At 37.6% G+C, this 24,532-nt stretch overlaps 1 protein-coding gene and 1 pseudogene across 1 annotated transcript in view; one reads left to right on the forward strand and one right to left on the reverse strand.

Moving 5' to 3' along the window:
* The window catches only part of SLC49A4 (solute carrier family 49 member 4), an 81,425-nt gene that overhangs the window by 4,041 nt on the left and 52,852 nt on the right, over positions 1-24,532 (forward strand). Inside the window, exons 2-3 of the mRNA XM_065943024.1 lie at positions 2,158-2,251; positions 21,248-21,513. Of these exons, the coding sequence (XP_065799096.1) occupies positions 2,158-2,251; positions 21,248-21,513 (360 nt within the window). The remainder of the gene's footprint in view (positions 1-2,157; positions 2,252-21,247; positions 21,514-24,532) is intronic.
* On the reverse strand, positions 18,417-19,759 carry LOC136173482 (EKC/KEOPS complex subunit TPRKB pseudogene; annotated as a pseudogene).

Here is a 24,532-nt window from a genome sequence, read left to right on the forward strand (position 1 = left end):
TGTCTTCCTGTACCCAGTAGGTTCCCCCAGCAAAGACACTATCATCCATTGGAAAGGGCTTACTGCAAAGTCTGGATGCCATATTTGAGTAGAATTTAATTTTTATTTATCAATCATGTTTAGTTTTCCAAAATTATTTCTGTACCTTTCATCAGATGGTTTTTGCACTCACATCCTAGTACTGTAATCTCTTGGGATTTATTTATGTGATGGTCCTAGATGTCTCCTAAGCATATTTTTCCTGGGGAATTCATACTTCTTGCCAAAAGTCAGTTGCTGTCTTTTTGAGTATATGAAACTACAGAGTCCTGCCTTGTCAAAATTCAAATGAGATCAAGAAAGCATTCTATTCAAAACTGAGCATCAATTGAGGTGGATTGGATAATATTTGGCAACAATTAAAAATAAGAAAGCCACAAGTTGTGCCTGGTAAGATTGCTTTATAGTAATCAGATTTTCACAACTTCTTTATTCTTGAAAGTTTATATCAGCTGTTTTGTGCTAGCTTTGAGCAGTAGTAATAGGAAACCTAGTTATTTGGACCCCACGGCTATAAACAATGCCCCACTGCCCACTTGGTGGCTATTTACCTTAATTACAAACCAACTAGGAAGAAATAAACATAATGTAGAATGTGAGCCTTATAGACCCAAATTGATAAAATTTTATCCACTATCTCAGGGCACCCAGTATGACCTTATAGAGAGCAACAGTTTGCAAGTTTAGGATATTTTTGACTATGAATGTACTTTTTATTAATTATACTTTATTTCCTGTGGCTGTAATGTGGTTTTAAAATCTGCGTTGTTAGTAGAAGCAGTAAATGAGCAGTATGTATGCATTACTTGTTCCTGAGCACAATTTTCTATGTTATTCCTTCTGCCAAATTATATTAATCATATTCAGATCATATAAAGCTAACTCAGTTCATGTCACAAATTATCCTCAATGTAGCGTGTGTGTGCCTGATCTGAATCTCAAGTTTATTTTCCTTGCTGTGTTTAATCTGCATAATTATAGTTTTGTTGACTTTCAATTTCCTTCAAGCAGAGAAGCCCTTTGGAAACCAAACATTTAACCATCTCCCTTCTGCCAAGAAAAGAAAACTCTGGGGAAAAAAAAGAGAGAAAATTTGCATTAAACAGTTTAAGTCTATTCACTGTGAAATGGTTTCAAGGGTGTTGGGTCTGGGAAAAATTGGAAGAAATGTTGCTACTTTTGCCACATACTCCATATGAGCCACCTCTGTGATGTGGCTGCCACAAAACAGTAAGGCAGCATTAATTTAGTGCTAAGAAAAGTGCAGCATTCCAACAATAGGAAGACAGAATCTTGTTATATTATTCAGCCACAGCCAGACTATTGTATCTGGTTTTGGTTACTTTGTTTTTACATTTTATATTTTCTTTTGCTCTGTTATCCACATAACTGACCATTGGCACATATTTTCAAAATAGTTGATCATATTTGGGATACAAAGGGAAGAGCTGTCTGATGCACATTATCTTCTAAAACCCTAAACCATGCTTTCTCCTTTTTTTAAACAACATCATTCTATAAGTTGAAAGCCATCTGATAAATCAACAACATTAAATACTATTATAGTAATACTATTAATAGTCAAAGGATTCTAATGGACTATCTCTTAAGACCCTATAACAATTTTGTCCTGATTATAAGATAAAATAAGTAATTGGCCACTTGTCATTTTTTGAGAAAATTTAAAGCAATAATCTATCATGTTAAAAAAAACAAACTATGGGGGCAGTTTAGAATTTTTTAAATTAACAGCTTGCCTTTGACAATTGGAAATTTTATATTTGAGATATAAAACTAAAATATTTTTTAAAATTATTCTGTATATATTTTAGTCTTATATCTGAACAAAGCACTATTAGCTGTTCATTTAAAAAAACTGGAGCTCATAGAAGTTTTTACTCAATCCTGATGTGATCATTTAGGTTTTTTCTTAAAGTTAAAATCATTTCATTTTCAGCATGTAGAGTTCTCCCTTCCCATGTTGGGAGTTACAGAGAAAGGCCATATTAGAATATAATACCAGTATGATTAAGTAAAAAAAAAAAAATCTTTGTTCTTAACATTGACTTACTTGAAGAGAAAATAGAGAATAATCCAGATATTTTTGTTTTCTTTTAGGTCTTCGGATAACTGTGCTTCTGACATCCTTTCTTATGGTTTTGGGAACTGGTCTAAGGTGCATCCCTGTATCAGACTTAATGCTTAAAAGAAGGTAAATCATATAAATAACTTAAAATTTTTTTTCCACATTTTTCTGTTATCAGTGTATTATATATGTTTGGTTATAAGCTTTTAGTAAACAGTTCCGTTTTTAAAATCAGTAGAGTGTCATATTTATAGTAGCATTTTTTCCCCTGACATGGTAAATAATTGAGGGTACATTTATTAGTTGTCATATGAAAGATACTGTACTAACTGTTGTGTTAAAAAAAAAAGAGAATAAGTTAATCTTCATGCTATCTAGGAGCTATAATAACCATGGGGAAATAATAGTAGAACAAAAGGAAGAATAATGTATTAATAGGTGATGCCACAAGAGACAGAAGTTTTGGCTGAGGATCTGAGAGAGAAGATTTCATAAAGAAGGTGGTGATTAAAGTAGGCATTGAAGGACAAATAGAATTTTGATACCTATAGTTAGGGGAAGGATATTCCGGGGTAGAGGAACAACAAGAACGAAGGCACAGAGGCAGGTAAGCACAGGTTTCTTCTGGGATGGGTAGGTAGCTTCTTTTCTGTATAGCAGCATTTCTGCACCTGGGGTATATGGATTTATTCTCAAGGGATACAGAGTATATGAAGATTTTAGAACTTTGTTTTCCTTTTGGTTATAGTATTAGAAGATTTTTTAGCCAATAATAATCTGTAATTTAAAAAAACATTTTTATTGACCTGGATGTCAGTTTCCTAGTGTTTATCAAACTGGAATCCTTGGATTTGACCTTAAGAGCCGTTGAGAAAATTTTTCCCATTAACAAGGAGCTGTAAATGACTGACGTTTGGGAGATACTGGTATACAGAAGAAAGCATAAGAAAGCAGTATGTAGAGATGAGTTTAGAAAAGGGTATCCTGATTATGCATGATATTGATGCCATCCCTTAGAACCATAATTCCTCACTGGATAGTTGGGAGCCACTTAGGTTTCTAATCTGAGCAGCAATAGAATCAGACCTATATTAGGTAAACTTTTGATTTGAAGACTATAGGATTGAGCTGTAGGATTGATTACAGAGGGTTAAGAGTGCCAGCAGGAGACCAGGAAGGATGCAGTATGAGAGCCCAAGCTGGAGTCATCCTTTTGTTTCATTTGTTTATTCATTTATTAGTTCATTTATTCAACTAAATTCACTGAACTCCTCCTGTGTGCCGAGCTCTTTTCTGCACATGGGGAATGCAGCAGAAAACACAGTAGGAAAATCTCTGCCTTGTGCAGTTTACATTCCAGTTGGGAAGACGGCAATAAACTAGATAAGTAAGTTAAATATATGGTATGTGCTGTGGAAAAAAAAATAGGAAAGAAGGATTTGAAATAGGAAAGAAGTGAAAGGATGGTGAAATTTCAGGGGGAAATGGGCAAAAAAACTGTTACTGGGAAGATACGTTTTGAGGGTAAAGCCTGGAGGAATGAATGGATGGATGATGTGTTATGTAAGGCAGAGAGAACAGCAAGTATAAAGGATGGGAAGGGAAGAGCAAACCTGGCAGGAAGCCTGGCAGGGCTGGAGCCAAACCAGAGACGTTATGGAAAGAGGGTTGGGAAATGAGATCAGTCATGGGTGGTGATGGGAGTGTGAGACCAGGTCCTTCAAGACCTCGTAAGGACTTCAACTTTTTTCAAGCTAGAAAGTCATTGGCAGCTCTGAGCTGAAGAGAACCATGGTCACAGGCTGCTTTATTGAGGATGCAGGAGTGAGGAGACCAGGGAGGGAATCAGTGCAATAAACCACATGAGAGATGCTGCTGACTTGAGCCATAGTGGTGGCAGTGGTGGTGGTGAGGAGTGGTCAAATCTGATTATATTTTGAAGGACTTGCTAATGGATTGAATAAAGGGAATAACAGAAAGTGAGGAGTCCAGAATGACTGTCTTACCCTGAGAAGTTGTGGGAATGGAAAGGATAGCATAGGTGTCAGAGAGAACATGTGAGAAAGACATCAGAGGTGATATGACTGAGGTTGCACTTTGGAGACTCTGACATTGTTGATTCCATTAACAGACACACAGGACCCAGGAGGAGAAGGAGTAGATTTTAGGTACAAGATGTTGACTTGTATTTGGAACAGAATTTTTCATTTTCAAAATAAATGCTGTTCATTTTCAGATTTTCAAAATATGTTATCTTTCCAGAAAATTGAGAGTATAAGTATTTCATATTTTTAAAGGCAGATATTTGGGTTCCTGTGGAATGCTGGTCTTCATGTCCTATCCTTCTGAGTGAGATTTTAACAGATGAGTTTCATTGTGTTTGAAATGTTCTTAATTTTTCAAATATACAGTTTTTTTTTTAAAGCATCTACAGTTTTTAAGTACAAATTTCAGTATAAGCTGAAATTCAATAGTACATTCTTTACAAATGCTTCCTAGTATTTCTGGTAGCTTTTCTTCTGTTTTGGGCCATCTATTCTATTGCTTCTCTCTAGTTTTATATCCCTTCATATCCTTTCCAAATATAAAATTATAGGACTAATAAAGAGTTGACTCTGTGGTGGAGAAAATGGTATGAAAAATAAATAGAGCTCATAAAGAAATGTAAACAAAGATAGAAAGGAAAGAGAAGAAAGAAAGAAATCTGAGAGATTGAACCTTTCATAAAAAGAAAGTATAAATTGAATTTTCCATCCTTTGTGTGTTCACCTATATATAAAGAATATGGGAATATTATCCCCTTGAAATGAGACTTATTTATGTCCATGCAATATTTCTTTAGAGCAATATTATTAACAACACACATGCAGCTGTTACAATGAAAATGCTACAGTTAGAATGCTTATTTTTTACTAGAAACCTCATTAGATTACCACTTTTAAGCTTAAGACTCCCATTTGACACTGAACCGGAAGAGATAAAGACCTTCTGTGCATTTAGCCAGCACTGAAACAAATATTTAGCAATCTGTTTCTGTGCCCCTGTTTCACTAGAAGCTTTTTGATCTTCTGACCCAGCCTTCTGAATAGTGACCCTGTACCTTTTACTTCCTGTAGCTTAGCTTTTACGAGTCTTAAGACATGAGAGAAGCAGCTTTCTGATAAGCCCTTTCTTCAATTACAACTATTGATACTACCTTCCTAATGGTGTTTTACCTCTTCATAGTATCAGCATTTCTTTTATCTACATAGTACCAATGAAAATTGAAGAAAAATTATTTTGCCACTTTTCTCTTATTAACACCACAAATAAATAAGGAACTTAGAATAATGAACAATAAAGCATTTCTTCTATGATTGGGAAGCAAATTTTAAAAAAAATACTAGATGGCATTACTCTATAGTGTGAAATGCAATATGGCATGCATAGTAAACAATTTACAGACTTCTACAAGGTGAACTTATAGTAGGTTATATCTGCTTTTAATCATAGGTGTATCCAGTAATTTCCATGATATATTATCTTTAAGATCAATGTAATTTTTATTAACATTAATAATAGATTACTAGCATATGATAAATAGTTAAATAGTATGGTTCTAGTAAACGGAGATTTTCTAGAAATATACTCCATTGTGAAATGCTTTGTAGCTGACAATCTTAAATCTAAAGTGATCATAGCAGAAAAAAATGAGTTGTTTAGTAAATGGTTTTATGATAACTGCTTAGCTATCTGAAAAAGAATGAGGAAGAGCCCTATATCTGTCCTACCACTTAAGTAAATTCCAGTTGGATCAACCATTTAAGTATAAAATATGGACCATAGAAATATTAGAATATGAGACTAATTTTGAATAATCTTAGAATGGCAAAGGCCTTCCAACTAAGACACAAATCTCAGAAGCCATAGAAAAGTATAATACTTTTGACTATGTAAAAGTTTAGTATATCTGCATGATTAAATATACTATAAAAGTACACACACATATATATATATACTATAAAACAAAGTCAAAAGAAAAGTTAAAAACTGTGAAATGTTTGCAACAATAAGACAAATGAATAATTTCCTTAGTTGAAAAGAACTCTGTCAAATCAATGAGAAAAATAGCAAGGCAATAGGAAAATGAGTGATAGATATGAGTAAGTAATTACAGAAATGGAAATACAAATCTTAAGAAAAGATATTCAACAACTTCATCATAGTTAAAGAAAAATGAAAAGGCAATTATGTATCTGATTATTGGCAAAGATGAAAAAGTATGATAATGTGCTGTGTTGTCTGAGGTATAGGGGAAAAAATAGGTGTTACAAGTAATTTGGAGAATTCTATTTAGAGGGCATTTTTACAGTATTTATTAAATTAAAAATGTACATGTCCTTTAAGCCAGTAGTTGTCCTTCTAGAAAATTAGCCCACATATAAAGTTATATCATTTTGGAAGGACAGTCATGTTTGTATAGTTTTGCTTGTAATAGCAGAAGGCTGATTACAACCCAAATGTCTTCAGCAGAGGAGTAGTGATGATGAAGTATACAGTGAAATAGTATGTAGCTGTGAAAAGGGAGTAAAAGTTCTGTTAAGTGCTGATTTGGAAATATCTCCAAGATATATTGTTGAGTTTTAGAAAAGACTAAGTTTATAGTATTATGTTTAATATATTCCTACTTAGAAAAAAGTGGGAGGAATGTATTTGGCAAGGACTGTTGCTGAAAGAAACCATTACCGTTGGTTGTTTTTGAGGAGGAAGCCTGGAAACCTAGAAGTCTGGGGTGGAAAAGAGATTTACTTTTTATTTTTATACTCTTAACTCTGTTTGAGAATATCTTTACCATGTGCTAATATCACATATTGGAGTGAAAACACTAATTAAGAGAATCTAAAATGAGCACATCAGATCTTCAATAATGAGAGTAAGAGAAAGAAAGATAAGAGACTGCTTTTCTGAGTGTGAAAACAATGAAAGAAATCACAAGGGAAAGACGTGTAGATTTGACTACATAAACCCTGAACCCTCATGCTTCTAAGATAAATCACAAAATTAAAATACAAAGTAGCAAAAATATGTGTTGTAAACATATCTAACCTAAAATAATATTAAAAGTATAAGCACTTATGAAAGAAAATGGACATAATAGACATACTTAACAAATGTTGATTCCTAGATTTCATTATTTAAATCAAAATTTGGGAGTCAACTTTTATTGACAGACTATTTATTTGTAAAGGATAGGCTAAGCTGTGTAAAAAGATAAAAAATACACAAGTTCAATAAATAAGTTTATTTTTCTCCCAAGAAACAGTCTGAAAGATAACGGGCTGCCCCAGACCAGGTAGGCAGCTCTGTTCCAGGAACTCAAGTTCCTTTTCTGTTGTTTTAACATCCCCTGTGGTAATATTCCTGTCCAGGTGGTCAAAGCTGACTCATTATCATGCTTTCATTCCAGTCCACAGGAAGGAGAAATAGGACATCCAGGGCAAGTGACTACATCTTTAAGTGTTAACCAAGAAGCTGTATGTATTAATTCTAGTCACACCCTACTGGTACAGACTTAGTCATATGGCCACACCTATCTGCAAGAGGAGCTGGACATGTAGCTCAGCAGCAATGCCCCCAGTTAAAGCACAAGGATGCTAAAGAAAAAAGAATATATATATAGCTATCTCAGGACTGGAAAAGGTCAGTTTTCATTCCAATCCATAAGAAAGGCAATGCCAAAGAATGCTCAAACTACTGCACAATTGCACTCATCTCACATGCTAGTAAAGTAATGCTCAAAATTCTCCAAGCCAGGCTTCAGCAGTACGTGAACCATGAACTTCCAGATGTTCAAGCTGGTTTTAGAAGAAGCAGAGGAACCAGAGATCAAATTGCCAACATTCGTTGGATCATTGAAAAAGCGAGAAAGTTCCAGAAAAACATCTATTTCTGTTTTATTGATTATGCCAGAGCCTTTGACTGTGTGGATCACAATAAACTATGGAAAATTCTTAAAGAGATGGGAATACCAGACCACCTGACCTGCCTCTTGAGAAACCTGTATGCAGGTCAGGAAGCAACAGTTAGAACTGGATATAGAACAACAGACTGGTTCCAAATAGGAAAAGGAGTACATCAAGGCTGTATATTGTCACCCTGATTATTTAATTTAAATGCAGAGCACATCATGAGAAATGCTGGGCTGGATGAAGCACAAGCTGGAATCAAGATTGCTGGGAGAAATATCAATAACCTCAGATATGCAGATGTCACCACCCTTATGGCAGAAAGTGAAGAAGAACTAAAGAGCCTCTTGATGAAAGTGAAAGAGGAGAGTAAAAATGTTGGCCTAAAGCTCAGCATTCAGAAGACAAAAATCATGGCATCCAGTCCCATCACTTCGTCGCAAATAGATGGAGAAACAGTGGAAACAGTGGCAGACTTTATTTTGGGGGGCTCCAAAATCACTGCAGATGGTGACTGTAGCCATGAAATTAAAAGATGCTTGCTCCTTGGAAGAAAAATTATGACCAACCTAGACAGCATATTAAAAAGAAGAGACATTACTTTGCCAACAAAGGTCCATCTAGTTAAGGCTGTGGTTTTCCCAGCAGTCATGTATGGATGTGAGAGTTGGACAATATAGAAAGCTGAGCACTGAAGAATTGATGCTTTTGAAGTGTGGTGTTGGAGAGGACTCTTGAGAGTCCCTTGGACTGCAAGGAGATCCAACCAGTCAATCCTAAAGGAAATCAATCCTGAATATTCATTGGAAGGACTGATGTTGAAGCTGAAACTTCAATACTTTGGCCACCTGATGTGAAGAACTGACTCATTTGAAAAGACCCTGATGCTGGGAAAGGTTGAAGGTGGGAGGAGAAGGGGACGACAGAGGATGAGATGGTTCAATGGCATCACGGACTGAATAGACATGAGTTTGAGTAAACTCTAGGAGTTGGTGATGAACAGGGAGGCCTGACCTGCTGCAGTCCGTAGGGTCACAAAGAGTCAGACACGACTAAGTGACTGAACTGAACTGATCACAGTGTAAACAGAGATAGTGGTACAGAGCACTCAATTAAGCAGTGCTCTTCTGGGTAGGAAATCTTAGCTAGAAACAAGTACATCCTGTTGAAGATTATGGAAGCCTCATTTTCCCCATGGAATGTCATATTTGGTTTTTTTTTTGTAGAAGTGGGAGGGTTTGTCCTATGTCCCACGTAACAAAATTGGTTTGTAAATTAATTTAAGAAATAATAGCAACAACAACAACAAATGCATGTATACTATAATGAAAGAAAGTGGGAATGGATGTAAAAAGACAGTTAATAGTCTCTGCTATCTAATGTCTCCGAGTATACACGTGCCCCCTCTGCCTATGCAGAAAACATGTTCATCCTTCCTCAAAGGAGAAAATCCACAGTTCTGTCCAGTCGCTGCATCTAGCTTGAAATCTAGAATCTCTGGCTTCTATCAGGTGTTCATGGTTCTCTGGGAGTAACTCCTTTGATTGTTCTTTGTGATTTTTGGCTTTGACCTTGGGAAGACTCTTTTTGGGTCCATTGTTCATAGTGAATACACCTGCAGTTGCAACATATGCCATTCTTAGGGGCTGTGCCTTTTGTGTTTGCTGGTGCTGATTTGGGGACCTCAGGATTGCTTTAGGAGTCAAGCAATCTTTAAGTTTCTTAGAACCATTTTGTGGTGTCTTTGGTGACACACTTTCCTCAAACACTTAGTAGGTTTCTTCTCTGCTTACATCCAGTAGGTTCATGTAAATGTAGCCACACCCAAAGATTTTTACGTAAGGCTATGGTTCTTCCTCCTGCTGAATCTCCTTTCCTTTACTCCTCTTGCTCTCAGCTTATCCCTTTCCCCTCAATTTCATGGTGGCCTCATGGATACTATCTGAAAAGAGTTAGGCCTGGGTTGGAAAATAACACCTTTCATTTGATCTTTGCTGCTAGACAGGCTCTAAAAGACATTATTTCCTGCCATTTAAAGATACAGAAGCAACCTGAGGCTTCAAATTCCTAGATTCTCATTCAATTTGGATAGCAGGCCTTGTGCAAAGAGAAACTCTCTTAGCAGAGCTCTTGTCCCTTCTGTCTGTGCTGGCAAACCAGCCAACACTTGTTTGCCTCCCCCTCTCTTGTAGTGCCATCCTAAAATCAGCAAGAGGTGGAGACACAGTAGTCTGATTTTTTTCCCACCCATTTCTAGGTCATCACAGGCAGTGGTTTTGCTGTATCTCACCAGCCACCTGCCTTTTCAGCCTGCAGCCTAACCACTAAGCCAGTGCCAAATGCCTTTTCAAATGCAAAATCCTATTCTGCAGCTAATTTCTCAATCAAGGAACAGTTAAGCTGTTATGATGAGGTATCTCAAAATATAGTAGCTCAAACAAGGTAGTATTTCTTTCTAATGTGATAGTCCAGAGTTGGCAGGGAGGCCTAGGCATAGGCAGCTCTGTCCTACAAAGGGACCTAAGCTCCTTTATCTTGTTGCTCCTCTAGGAAGATGACCTTGGCAGGACGGTCCAGAGCAATGCATCAGCGCCATAGTCACATTGCATCCCATAATCCCATATGGAGAGGGAGAGGGGGACCAGGGAGAGCATTCTGTTCTCATGGGGCTGACCTTGAAATCCTCCTCCTCTCATCACATTGGCCCAAACTTGGTAACAAGGCCCCACCTCGCTGCAAGTGGAGCTTGGAAATGCAAACTGTAACTTACCCTAGCACAAACTTGGGGTGTTATGTACCTAAAAGGAAATTAGAAATAGTTTATTGTCTCTACCACAGGCAGCTGGCTGTCTATTTAGGAGAAAAAGATCATATTAGATCCTCATTTCATACCATGCACCAAAGTAAATTCAGATGAACTAAATGGTTATATATTTAATTGGAAAACAACATATTTAATTGGAAAAACATATTTAATTGGTTATCTGATCTCTACATAGAAATTTTTTTCTAAAGGATGAAAAACAGAGGAAAATTATAAAGAGCAAAATTGATAGATGTGGCCACTTATAAAGAAGTTTACACTTATTAAGTGTAAATGCTCAAGTCTCTTAGATAAAACGGTATAGAACAGTCTGCCTTCCATATCTGGCATGCGGAACTTGTGGATAGACAGGGCCAACTGTATTACTGTTTTGTTGAATTGCCCAATTTTGTATTGCTGAAATGTGCTAGGAGCTCTCTTTTATGTTTGACAAATAAAGCATATGTTTATCTACCATAAAAAAATTAAATGTTCAGATTGTTAAGCTTAAAACAGAGTTGACCAAAAGGAAAAATATTTGTCAAAATAAAGGCAAGAACAGGTAAATAAATATACATAAATATATTAAGCACTCATTCAAAATAAGAAAAATTATAGTATACCAATGGAAAAAAAGACCAGTAGTCAAAAAAGAAATACAAATTAGAACAAGGAGTTGTCTTTTGACCTTACCAAGTGTGGTAGGCAGAATAATGCCCCCATCCACCAAAGATGTCCACCTTCTAATATCTAGAACCTGTGAATGTATTCTGTTACATGGCAAAGGAGAGCTCCGATTCTAGATGGGATTAAGTTTGCTAGTCATCTGACCCTAAAATAGGAAGAGTATCCTGGGTTATCCAGGTGTACCCAGTGTAATCATAAAAGCCCTTAAATAAGAGATAGAAGAGGAAGTCAGAGAGATGCAATGTGAAAAGAACTCAAATCCCTGTTGCTGGCTTTGAAGATAGAGGAAGGGGGCCAGGAACCAAGGAAAGCAGGCAGCTGCTAGAAGCTGATAGAGGCAAGGAAGCAGATTCTTCTCCAGAGTCTCCAGAAGGGAACATAGCCATTCCACACTTTGACTTTAGCTCAGTGAGACCCATGTTGGACTTCTGATTTACGGGAGGAGGAGCCAAGATGGCGGAGGAGTAGGACGGGGAGACCACTTTCTCTCCTACAAATTCATCAAAAGAGTAACTGAACGCAGAGCAAACTTCACAAAACAACTTCTGATCGCTAGCTGAGGTCATCAGGCGCCCAGAAAAGCAACCCATTGTCTTCGAAAGGAGGTAGGACAAAATATAAAAGAGCAAAAGAGAGACAAAAGAGCTGAGGACAGAGATCCGTCCCGGGAAGGGAGAATAGAGGAAGTTTCCAAACACCAGGAAACCCTCGCACTGGCGGATCTGGGGGAAGTTTTTGAATCTCGGAGGACAACCTGACTGGGAGGGGAACAACAAATAAAACCCACAGATTACGTGCCTAAAAGCAATTCCCAGCAGAAAAGTACCTCAGACGCCCGCATCCGCCACCAGCAAGTGGGGGCAGAACGGAGAGAAGCGGGCGGCATTGCTTAGGGTAAGGACCGGGCTGAGTTCCCTGAGGACAATCGGAGGGAACTTATGTGAATTACCAACTTAAACTGTGGGACAGCAAAAGAGAGAGAGAAAATTAACCGGCCCGAACACGCTGCCGGCCGTTTGCATATTTTTAAAACATGGGCACTCAGTGCTGGTGGGACAGACACTGCTGACCACTGCTGATGGGAATGTAAATTACTTCAGACCCTTCTGAAATACAACCTTGGAGTATATTTCATAAGGGGCTTCCCTGTTGGCTCAGTGGTAAAGAATCCATCTGCCAATGTAGGAGACAGTTTCAATCCCTGGGTCAGGAAGATCCCTTGGAGAAGGGAATGGCAACCCACTCCAGAATTTTTGCCTGGAGAATTCCATGGACAGAGGAGCCTGGTGAGCTACAGTCCAAGGGGTTGCAAATGAGTGGGACACAACTTAGCGACTGAGCAACAAGAAAATATTCATACCCTCCAACCTGTTGACCCTAAAGAAACAATTTGGAAATGGCAAATATTTTCATACAGAGATTATCACAACTGCATTATTAATATTAGCAAATAAGTAACAAACATTGGGAAAATATCAAGTGAGTTTTCGTACGTCTGTGTGATACACTATCAATGAAGCCATTAATAATTATGATTGTAAAGAATGAAATGAAAAAATGCTTTGTAGAGTATAAAGTTAAAATGATTTAGTGCATAAAACTGTATATTCAGTATAATATCTATGATTACCCGTGCCTAAGTTTTAATTGAGAGATGCATTAAAAAAAGGGGAAAAAAAAGACTGAAAAGTCAAAAGATAGTAGTGATTATGTGAGTTACTGAATTATTGAACTTATGGATTTTTTCCTTCTCTATACACTTATTTTCTACTACAAGTATATATACTTGTAAACTAAGAAAATAAAATAAAAGTTATGAGACAAGGAAAATGTTACAAGACCAAGTAGGGGGAAGTAGTAGGTCTCTCTCAGACCAGGGCTAAGTCCGTTTTTCCCCTGTGCCTTGCTGAGAGATTATCGTATTTGGCCTTAATAATAATCCTGTGAATTAAAGTACCTTTCGGGAAATTGAAACAGAAAGAGAGTTAAGTGGTTCACCAAAGATTATACAGTTAATAAATTTAGCTAAGGCTAGAAGCTGTCTTTTGATATCTAACCCAATATTCTTTTTTACTGTGTATTTTTATGAACTTTCTATAACTGTATGTGATAAGTTATTATTACAAGCTTCTTTAGGGCTAAGACTGTAGTACTTATTTTTATATTACCTTTAATGTCTATCTGAAGATGCCTTGACCATAGTAGATATGCAGTAGATATTTTTAATTGAATCATAACTGGCCAAAATTACTAAAGGGTACAAAAGGGAAATAGATTTTCATAAAAGAAACTGAGGCTATGGTAAAAATCTTTAGAAAGCCCATTCTTTTTCACCATTTCGCTCTGTTTCTCCCTGTTTATTACTTTCTTACACTAAATAAAGGAAAGCTATTTCTAGCACTTTGGACCATTGTCAATATCCAGGAAATTCTTTAATACAAGAGTTTATTCTCATGAAGGATGATAAGGATTGGAAGTTGAGAGAAAGCTTTTGAACCACTGGCATGTTAAGTGTTAGAGACGAGTATTTTTATGGATTCTGAATCATTAAAAATGCATTGAATTTAAGTTAAGAGTACTGGACTTACAGTAAGGAAATAGCTGCTCAGTTTCTAAAATGTTGACTCTTTAATGTTATCCCCAGTGCTCGTCACAATTCTCTGCACATAATAAAAATATGCTAGCTACTGCATGCCTTTAGATTTGAGAACCTTGGGTTATTTCAGTAATCAGTAATTTTTATCATCGCTGTTAGTTACAGAGAACCTTCAGAATGAGGCCATGTGGAAAAGTAGAAAGATTCATGGACTGATGAAATCAGGTTTAATTTTTATTTCTGGAGTTGTCTTAACCATTAGCTAGTATGACTTTGGACTCCCCCCACTAATACTTTGTGGAGAAAGAATGTTATAAATAAGTTATAAAATAAGTGTGATTTAAAATGTATTATTAGCTTTTCTGGAACTTATATATATATTTTTTTTTATAAAGTGAAGAGAGTAGGTTATCTTGCTGCTGTTTGAAGTCTCTTCCAACTATAAAAATTCTAATTCTGAAACATCATATTATTCTAAGTAGAAAATAATTTAAGAATCCTAGGTATTTGTTCCAGAATGTCAGAAAGCAAAAGATTGGGATGCAAAATATCATTACATACAAGCTCAAATGTCAAGTTCATGAGAAAACATGAACTTACAGGTCTTCAGTTTGAACTTTAGCTGTTGGCATTTGTTTGAAAAGCTACAGTATATCGAATCATATGAAAAGGAATACAGCTGTGCATAAATGCTACACCACGGTGCAACTGAGCCCCAGCCTGTCCACAACGGGAGCAGTGATTGATGTGCACAGGACCAAGGCAAACAGTCCAGCCATGGCAGGGGTCCCCAGGCTCAGCAGTATTGATGCTAGTGGACTGCTCCCACTTCCTAGCTTTTACCACCTGATTCTACCAGTGCTGGAGAAACTCCCAAAGCTCTGATCTAACCGTCTCAGCCCACTAGGGAAATTCCCCTGTTTTCCACCTGGCCTGTGGGGAAGACACAAACTAGGCCTCAGAAGTAGGCAGAAGCTAGGTAAGGAGAAAAAAATTGACAAAGAGAAAAGACCCGAGAAAGAAGGGAAGAAAAGGAAGTTCGGTGGGCTAGGGGGAGAGAATGAGAGGGAGTAAATTAAGGGACCAGTGAGAGGAGACTGGGATGAAGGAAAGCCTTGCACATCTGTCACAGCTTGAGCTGCAGAGGTCAGGACACCTGCAGCCTCCTAACCAATATATGACTACCCATCTTCATCAGGCGCAAAGCTTCAGGTGAGGAAGCCAGGGTTAGACCCCTTGAATTAACCAGTCAGCTTCCTTCAGAAGCTCCCTTATGCTCCAGAGCTTATCGCCCGGGAGAACTACGTCCTGGTACTGCTAACTTCTGCCTGCCCTCCTGTGGTGCACGGTGCTTGAGACAGTGCTGAAGCCTTGACCTTGCTCTTACCACTCTCAGTATCTTTTTCTAAAAGTTTTGTTTCCCAAATTGGGGGGGAAATTTGTTTTTTGTTTTGCTGACTATAAGCTTTTTAAAACCTAAAAGTGGAACTGATGTGATGTATGTGGTGGAACCTTGTGAGGTTTGAACCGCGTGATCCCAGTTCCCTGTTTTGGATCCTAGAGAGCATCCCCACTCTCTTCTCACTCTGGGGAGTTTAGAAACCACCGCCCTGACCCACAAGGAACTTAGCTGATAACTGCAAAATAAAACTAAAGCATGTGGTGATGACCCAGAAAAATTAGCATTAAGTTATGAGCCCTACTTTACTTAATGGAAGATTGTGGATAACACCTCTTTTGTTTTTCTGTGTTTTTTTTTAAACACCCAACTCAGATCAATAGTTACAAGTTTCTGAAAGCCATCTTCTTTCAGGAGTGCTTCGAAAGCATTACGACAATCACAAGTTGGCATTTCTCTCTCAGCACGTGAAGGCAGAAAGATTTTTCTGTTCAGACTGTTCATTTAAGCTACGTGTTTTTCCTTTTCACACTGTTAAGCTTATGTACCTAGTTCTTGTTCTGGCATCTGTTTTTAACAACTGGAATGAAGAGTGTAAATGCAAGTTTCCATTTTCTTACACGTCTGACTTCCATTCTCAACAGTCTGCTGAAACTGCCTCTGCTCAGATCCTCTGCTCGGATTCTTGTTACCAAGGAGTTTACATTTCAGTTAAACCCTCTTTCTGTTTGATTTGAAACTATTGGCACCTCACTTTCCACTTTTAAACCCTTTTCTTCTTAGTTACTATGACACCAGCCTTTCTTGGTTTTATTTTTTTTCTCCCTCTGTAATTGCTCCTTCTCAGTTGTCTTTCTAGACTCCTCTTCCTCTGACTGTTTAAAAGTTATGGTCCTCCAAAGTTTCTTCCTCAACCCCATCATATATGTCTCATCTCAGACCTCTTTCCTTAGCCTGTGACCTGTAGTCAAGCACTTAACTGGACATTTTTCCAGAATTATGAATATCACCGCCCACATCTAGTCATTCACGTAACCACACCTATTGTACCACCTCAACAGCCCTCCAAACCATCTCTTTTCTGTACCCACTGTTGTTGCCAGTGCCAGCAAGCCCTTGTCCTAGACTCCATGCCTGAGGGGATTCCACTGTGGCCTTCCCTCAGCTTTGCCATTCCCTATGGGGTGAGGAGTCTGTAGGGCCAAAGAGGTATGTCTGCCCTGCCCATCACCACTTTCTAGCTCCAGAAGACCCCAGCAATCCCTGCACTGCCTCTTTCCCAGGTCTGCTCTTCCAAGGATGAGCTGCATCCCTGGGGTGTGCTCCCTGGGCCCAAAGGGTAGCTAAGGGGCAGCTGTTTGGGAGGGATAGATGGAGCTTGGATGGGCTTGGACCTCAGGTCCATGTGCGAGCACGGGAAGCCCCTGTGTTATAGACTAGTCAGAGGCCAGAGGACAAGGAAGGCGGACCACCATTGATAGTCTTGTCACAGGCCTCACAAGCATAGACTAGTTATTGCCTTATTTTTCTTCATATTCCTAATATAGTGCTGGTCAGTGACTCTTTGGCTACTCTACTTAAAGAGTTTTAGCTTTTTAATTTTAAATTCCCATGCACCTATTGCTATCACAGCCCCTACCCAATACACAGTGAATACTCAGTACATGTTGGTTGAATGAATTAAACAACACACAGCTTATATTGAATAATTTATAATTATTTCCTCTTCTTAATTGTCATTTCTAAAGAATTTATGGTAATGTTTTGTATGGTTTTATTGTGTCTTAGGGCCAACACTTTTTCAGGAAAGAACATACCTCTAATTTTGCATTACTATTAAATGGAAAAACTAGACTTTATATATGTGTGTGTATGTATATATATGTAACTTAATTTTATTTCTAAATGTATTTTTACAAACAAATTAATTTCTTAAAACAGGGTAAGTTAATGGTAGGTGACAGAAACTTATGTCAGGCAAACATGAAAATCTTTACATTATAGATTGGTGTTATGCCATGGTCACCAGATGACAGTGCTTATAACCAATTAGTAAGTGACAAGTCCTGAAGGATTGTAGGATACAAGTTCAGGAAGGAAGAGAACTAAGTTCTGGAAGATTTAAATATGCTGAGAAGAGCAGGGACTGGATTTCCCTGCCAGATTTCTCACAAATTCAGAGGACAACTCCCGATCCTGTAGGTTCTAGTTCTTCTACTGAACTCATTTATGAGGAGTGCATTTATGTATGATGACTTTTAATGCAAAAAAAAGGACATAATTATTTAAATTAGAATAATTTTTAAACACCAAATCAGCATGTTTTTCACTGTGATTTTTCATTTTGATAATCCGTGTTGTAGATGCACAAAGGCCCCAGCAATTCCAAGTTTGGTGACCTTTTAGACTTAGAAGCCATCCGAATTGTCCTTAGTACCATATATGCTCTCGATATGACTTTAGCAGGTATACATGTGTTAGAAATATTCTGGTCTGTGCATTGAGTAAACTGGACTACGATGATCCTCATATCGTCTCAAGCTCACACATTCTATGACATATACATATGCTGCTTGGAAAATAATCTTTTCATGATTCCACTGAGAGGTAGCAAAAGTTGAGCCATGTCAATTATTTGAGTTTTACACGTTAATTTTCAGGATTCATTCTGTTCTATCAAGTGGTTTTTAAAAAATATTTCTTTATTTGGCTGCACTGGGTCTTAGTTCTGGCACACGAGATCTTAGTTGCAGCCTGTGAACTCCTAGTTGTGGCTTGTGGGATCTAGTTCCCCGACCAGGAACCAAGCCTGGTTCCCCTGAGTCGGGGTCACCAGGCAAGTGTTCTTTTTTTCAATAGATTGTTCTTTGCATGTTCTCCTTCCACTCTTAACATAATCTTTAGGCATAATAAGACTTGCTCATTCCAATTCTTCTTCTAGATGGGATGAGTCTTTCAGGAACACCTCATTAAAGGTGTTAAATATCACAGCAGCTACCATTATATGCCATCATGCATTGTTTGATTGTCATACCGTCACAGTCATGATTAAGGGAGTCATGATTAAAACCACTTAATGACAGTGTTTCAAGAATATTTCTATAATGAAATTGCTGTGTGACAGCTGGGGATCCTCTGGCATTTGGAGGAGGTATTTGGTTTATAAACAGTTTAATTGTGTTTGTCATTTAGAAAATAGTTCCCCTTACATGAGCATATTTTTAAATGTCTTTGGTTCCCTAAATTTAGTAATATTAATGATTCTGGAAGCTACTTTGTCTTTAAGTAATTTTTCCAACATGTACAAAGGTTTGAGCAGACGTAATTCACATATTCTACTTCCCACTCACTTATGCTTCTACATTAAGAACCCTACCTCTACCCACATGCCTGTTTATTTTTCCTTCTACATTCAAAAAACTTTTATGAAGGTGGTACTTGTTAAAAGGAAGATCTAACACCCACCCAGTGATTAAAAAGCAAAAGGAACAGAAAAAATAGTAGTATATATATATCATGTATACTGTTCCTTTCATTTCCTTTACCTCCAAAGCAGAAGAGGTTGACTCACTTCCCTTTTTTTGTCTGTGCTTTTTGTTTTTTTTTTTTTTTATAAAAGCTGAAAATTTTTTAATATTTCTGTCATTTCACAAAGCATCTTTTGTTGACATTCTACAAATGATACCATCCAATAATGTTCCAATACTTTCTTCTTGTGAAGATAGTTTATATACCTTTTTGACTTCTGTAATATTTGTTATTTCAGGGAGATTTTTCAGAGGAACCTGATGACCTTCTGCCTGAGATATTAGGTATTCTTGATTTGTTTGTTTTTCACCCTCTTCAATATAAGCAATCAGAATTGAAGTATCATTTGCTGAGATACCAAATTTTTTCAAGGCCTCTGAAATATTGTTATTTGGGGAAAGATTGAAAATAACTTCAGTAGATAGAGTTCTTGTCTTCATCTTCCCCAGTTTGTAGAGGCGAACTGCTTTGTTTGCAGCCACAATTACCTGAAATGGATCAGCAGTCACTGTAGGATTTATTAATGAGCCATCAATGGCACCTTCCATGGCCTTTTTTCTCAAGCCCGCAGCATTTTTCACATCTTTAAATAACAGAAGGGTCACCCTGTATTCAGGAAATAGGTCCAGCTGATGTGTTAACTGCATTTCATAGATAAGCAGAATGCTACGTCGTGTCCCCGTCCATCTCGTTTCTGTACTTTTTGAACTTCTGACTTGTTTTCTCCTTCAAGGCTACTTTTGAATGTGAATGTCTATGTTGGGGGTGGAAAAAGAAATGTGGAAAAAGGGTTTTCAGGTACCGTGTTCATCAGGGAACAGGACAGAGCACTGAACAGAATACGGTAATGAGGAAGGGTGAGCACAAGAACAAATGAAATCGAAGCAAGGAACTACTCTTCACTGAGCCTTGCAGTTAAAGTCTGAGACTGGAAAGGACCTAGGGATCTGTAATTATAGTACCTTCACGTAACAAATACTCATGGCATGCAGACTGAAATTAAACTAATCTCTTCATTTTATGGGAGAAGGAATGGAATCCCACAAAGACGTATTACCCAGGAGCATTAAAGTACTTAGGTGCAGACCAAATCCTCTGATTCCTTGACCAGTTCCTCTTCCATTAGAAGATTCTATAATGTATATTTTTCCTTTTTTGTATTTCTGTTATCCTGCAGAGAGTACGTGTGAAATATTGAGCTCATTTGTGTTATTTGTAGGGCTGGAGACACTTACTAGGTGTCTATAAATGGCAGTCTCCGAGGATATGGAATTGGGAGTCAGACCTGGGTCTGAATCTCAGCTTTGCCTGTTAGCACTTGGGCAAGTTTTTTTATATTTCCGAGCCAAAGCTTTCACATTTCAATAAGTGGAGATAATAATATCTTGCATATAATGTTGTGATAATAAATAAAACAAGGTTATTGAAAGTATTTACTTTGGTACATGACACAAATCACAGGCTTCAGTAAATATTTGTGAAATGAATAAGGGGTGACCATTGGTGTATCTGAAGAAGGCAATGGCAACCCACTCCAGTACTCTTGCCTGGAAAATCCCATGGATGGAGGAGCCTGGTAGGCTGCGGTCCATGGGGTCGCTAAGAGTCGGACACAACTGAGCGACTTCACTTTCACTTTTCACTTTAATGCATTGGAGAAGGAAATGGCAACCCACTCCAGTGTTCTTGCCTGGAGAATCCCAGGGACGGGAGAGCCTGGTGGGCTGTTGTCCATGGGGGTCGCACAGAGTTGGACACAATTTAAGTGACTTAGCAGCAGCAGCAGCAGCAGCATTGCTGTATTATGATTATATGCAGTTATTGGTGTATTTGGAGCTTCCTAGGTGGCGCTAGTGGTAAAGGACCTGCTTGCCAATGCAGAAGACTTAAAAGATACAGGTTCGATTTCTGGGTTAAAAAGATCCCCTGGAGGAGGAAATGGCAACCCACTCCAGTATTCTTGCCTGGAGAATCAGATTGGTGTATTTGATTTCCCTCACAGAGAGTCACCATACTTCACCATACTTTACCTACTTTCAGGTATCTCTTATTCTTTATAGATATGTATTCTTATTGCTGTAGTAAACACTGTTGGCTAACTTCTTTTTGTCTAGAAGATGCCTATTTTAGCTACCTCACAGCCTTTTAATTTGTTTGATTCCAGATTAATCCATGGAGGACAGCTGTTAAATGGATTGGCAGGTCCAACTGTAATGAACGCAGCTCCATTCCTCTCCACAACATGGTTCTCTGCAGACGAGCGGGCCACTGCCACAGCTATCGCATCGATGCTCAGTTACCTCGGGGGAGCTTGTGCGTTTTTAGTTGGACCACTTGTCGTTCCAGCACCCAATGGGACAGCACCTCTTCTTGCTTCAGAGAATAGCAGGGCCCACATTAAAGATCTCATAGAGACTGTATTATACGCAGGTACTTCAAAGTTTATTTTCTTCCTGTCATATTTTGTCTTTTCACTCTACTTTTTGTATACCAGATCATTTCTTATAAAATAGAGGACTAATCCATACATATTCATATATGTGCTTACCTTTTATATAATATGGAGATGCCTATTTAAAACTTACCCTTTCTAGGAAGTGTAGTAAGTTTAAAATGTATTATTGCTACATGACAGGTTATTTGTTTACTCTTCCCATCCATTTATAGTTAAGCACTGTATAACACCTTGTCTAGAGTCTTTTCTAGATATCAGTATAAAAAAACTGAGCATAACAGTTCATGATACATGTTTGTTAAGCCTCTATCAGTAGGTGTTAAGTCCATTTTCTCCCTGTAGTTTCCTGTTATTGGCCATGTTCTCTAACTTCATAAACAGATCAGCCATGATTTTCCTTTTCATTTCCTACTCTGTATGTTTAGTCTATTAATAAGGGATGTTGACCTTTTCAAAACATTTTCTAGGTCCTTTCTCTTTATTTTAGACTCAAGCCCTAGCCCACTCTTATAAGTATATTGCCTCTCCCCATACTCCTGTTCATTATTTCCTTCTACATTCAGAAAACTTTTTGTAAGTGTTTCAGTATGTACCAAACACCATGGTAAGCACTGAGGATTGGCAAGATCACTGAAGAGGTCATTACAATACAAATAAGGATATACAGAGCTTGGGAAGCCTAACTGACCTGGCTCTGGGGAGAAGTTGAGGAGTCAGGGAAGACTTCACTAGGAATGTGATAATTAAAACTAAGAATTTCACAGGTGTTCACTGAATGTTCAAGTGAGTTAAGGTGTCCCTCATAGAAGGGCAGAGAAGGTATACGAGAGCTCAGTATGTATACGGAACTGCATGTAATTTTGTGTGACGAGAGTAGTGTAAGTATGTGTTTGGGTGTAGGTAGCAAGTGACAGAAAATGAGACTGAAAAGGTAAAGGACCAGATTATGATGAACTTTGTATTACTTCATGTATTTACTTATTAACTTAACAAACATATCTATCATCTATCATCTATAAGTGTTCTAGGCACTGAGGTAAACATAGTTCTTGCCCAGACAGGAATTTCAGTGTCCCAAAGCATACAGACAAACAAGCAGTTGTAAAACAAGGTGTAAGGGCTAAAACAAAAGACCTACAATTGCTTTGATTGCTCAGAGGAGAAGCACCTAACCAGATTTTGGAGGTCAAATAGAGCTTCCTGAAGGCAGATGATCTAATTTGGAACCTACGGAATGAGAGAGAGTTAGCCAAATATAATGGGCAGAAGGAAGAACAGATTAGAGAGAGAGTACCATGGAGGAGAAACCTCCAGTAAGTGGGGAGAGCCTGCTACAGTCAAGCAGCTGAAGGCCCGGAGTGGCTTAGATCTGGTTAGAGTGGTGAAAGATGGAGCTAGAGAGGTAAAGGCCACGCAAGCCTTCTAAGCAGAGGTAAAGGGTTTGAAGTTCACCAGGTTGTAGGCAAAAGTCACACGCCAGGGACTTCTACACTAGACAGCTATATGATGGAATTTATATCTCAAAAATCTGATTTTGAGGAGGTAAAAGTGAAATTAGAGATGGTGGTGGTAAATAAAGCTCCCTGTAGACAATTCACTCTTTTTACAGAAAGAAGCTGAAATGTAAGAATAATAAAACCGAAAGTAGATAAAACAAATTTTAAACTTTATTTTGGTTATATCATTTCTTTTTATTGAAAGCTTAGGCAGTTGTTGTGTCTTTTAAATGACTGGATTTTAGGCACTATTGGGCATGTATTAATGCTCTACATCCTCTGGCTAATGATTCCCAGGCCGTCAAGCAGAAACCCCTATTCAAAGCTTCCAGCTATTGCTTCAGTACTTTCATATTTTCCCATTTGTTTCCCTGAGGTAATGTCCCATGACCCTTCTTTCCATTAAAAAATAGTTTGCTTAGAATCATGACCTTAAAAGATTAATGATTCTTAAACTAAAATTATCGCAAACAAAGACATTATAAGTAAGCTGTAGACCAATACACATAGGCACATAAGTCCTGAACAAAATACTAGCAAACCAAATCCAGTAACATAATAAGGATTATATACCACCACCAAATGGGTTTTCTCCCTGGAATACAAGTTGGTTTTACACTCAAAATCCAATTGATATAATATGTTAATAGAATAAAGGAGGAAAAACTATGTGATCATCTTAATAGATGGGGAAAAAAAAAAGCATTTGACAAATCCAGCACCCTTTCAAGATAAAAACATCCCCAAATTAGAAATAGACAGGAACTCCCTCAACCTAATAATATTAGGGCATCTATGAAAAACCCATAGACAGACAAGATCATATCTAATGGTCAAAGACTAAATACATCCCCCTCGAGAACAGGATCATTGAGTAAGAAAAAGAAGTAAAAGTTGTCTAGACTAGAAAGGAGGAAGTAAAACTATCTCTGTTGAAAATGGCATGATCTTGAATATATAAAAATCCTCTGTAAATTACTAAAAAAAGACTAATAGATCTAAAAAACAAATTCAGCAAAAATGAACAAGCTCATCCTAAAAAAAAAAGTTTAAGGATTCAAGACTAATATATAAAAGTCAACTGTATTTCTACACACTTGTAATGAACAGTCCAAATATGTAATTAGGGAAACAGTGCATTTGCAGTAGCCTTAAAAAGAATAAAATATTCAGGAATAAATTCAAGAAAATAAGCATAAAACTAGCACTCTGAACACTATAGGGCACTGCTGGAAACAATTAAAGAAGACCTAAAGAAATGGAAAGACATCCTGTTCATGTGTTGAACGTTTTAATATTGAAGATGGTAATACTCCCCACATGTATCTACAAATTAAATACAATCTCAATTAATATTTAGCTGCCTTTGTTACAGAAACTGACAAACATCCTAAAATTTGTATGGAAATGCAAGGGACTCAGAATAGCCAAAACAGCCTTGAAAAGTAATAACATTGGAGAACTCACAATTCCCAGTTTCAAAACTTACTACAAAGCT

This window comes from Muntiacus reevesi, chromosome 8 (assembly GCF_963930625.1).
Source record: "Muntiacus reevesi chromosome 8, mMunRee1.1, whole genome shotgun sequence".
Taxonomy (NCBI): domain Eukaryota; kingdom Metazoa; phylum Chordata; class Mammalia; order Artiodactyla; family Cervidae; genus Muntiacus; species Muntiacus reevesi.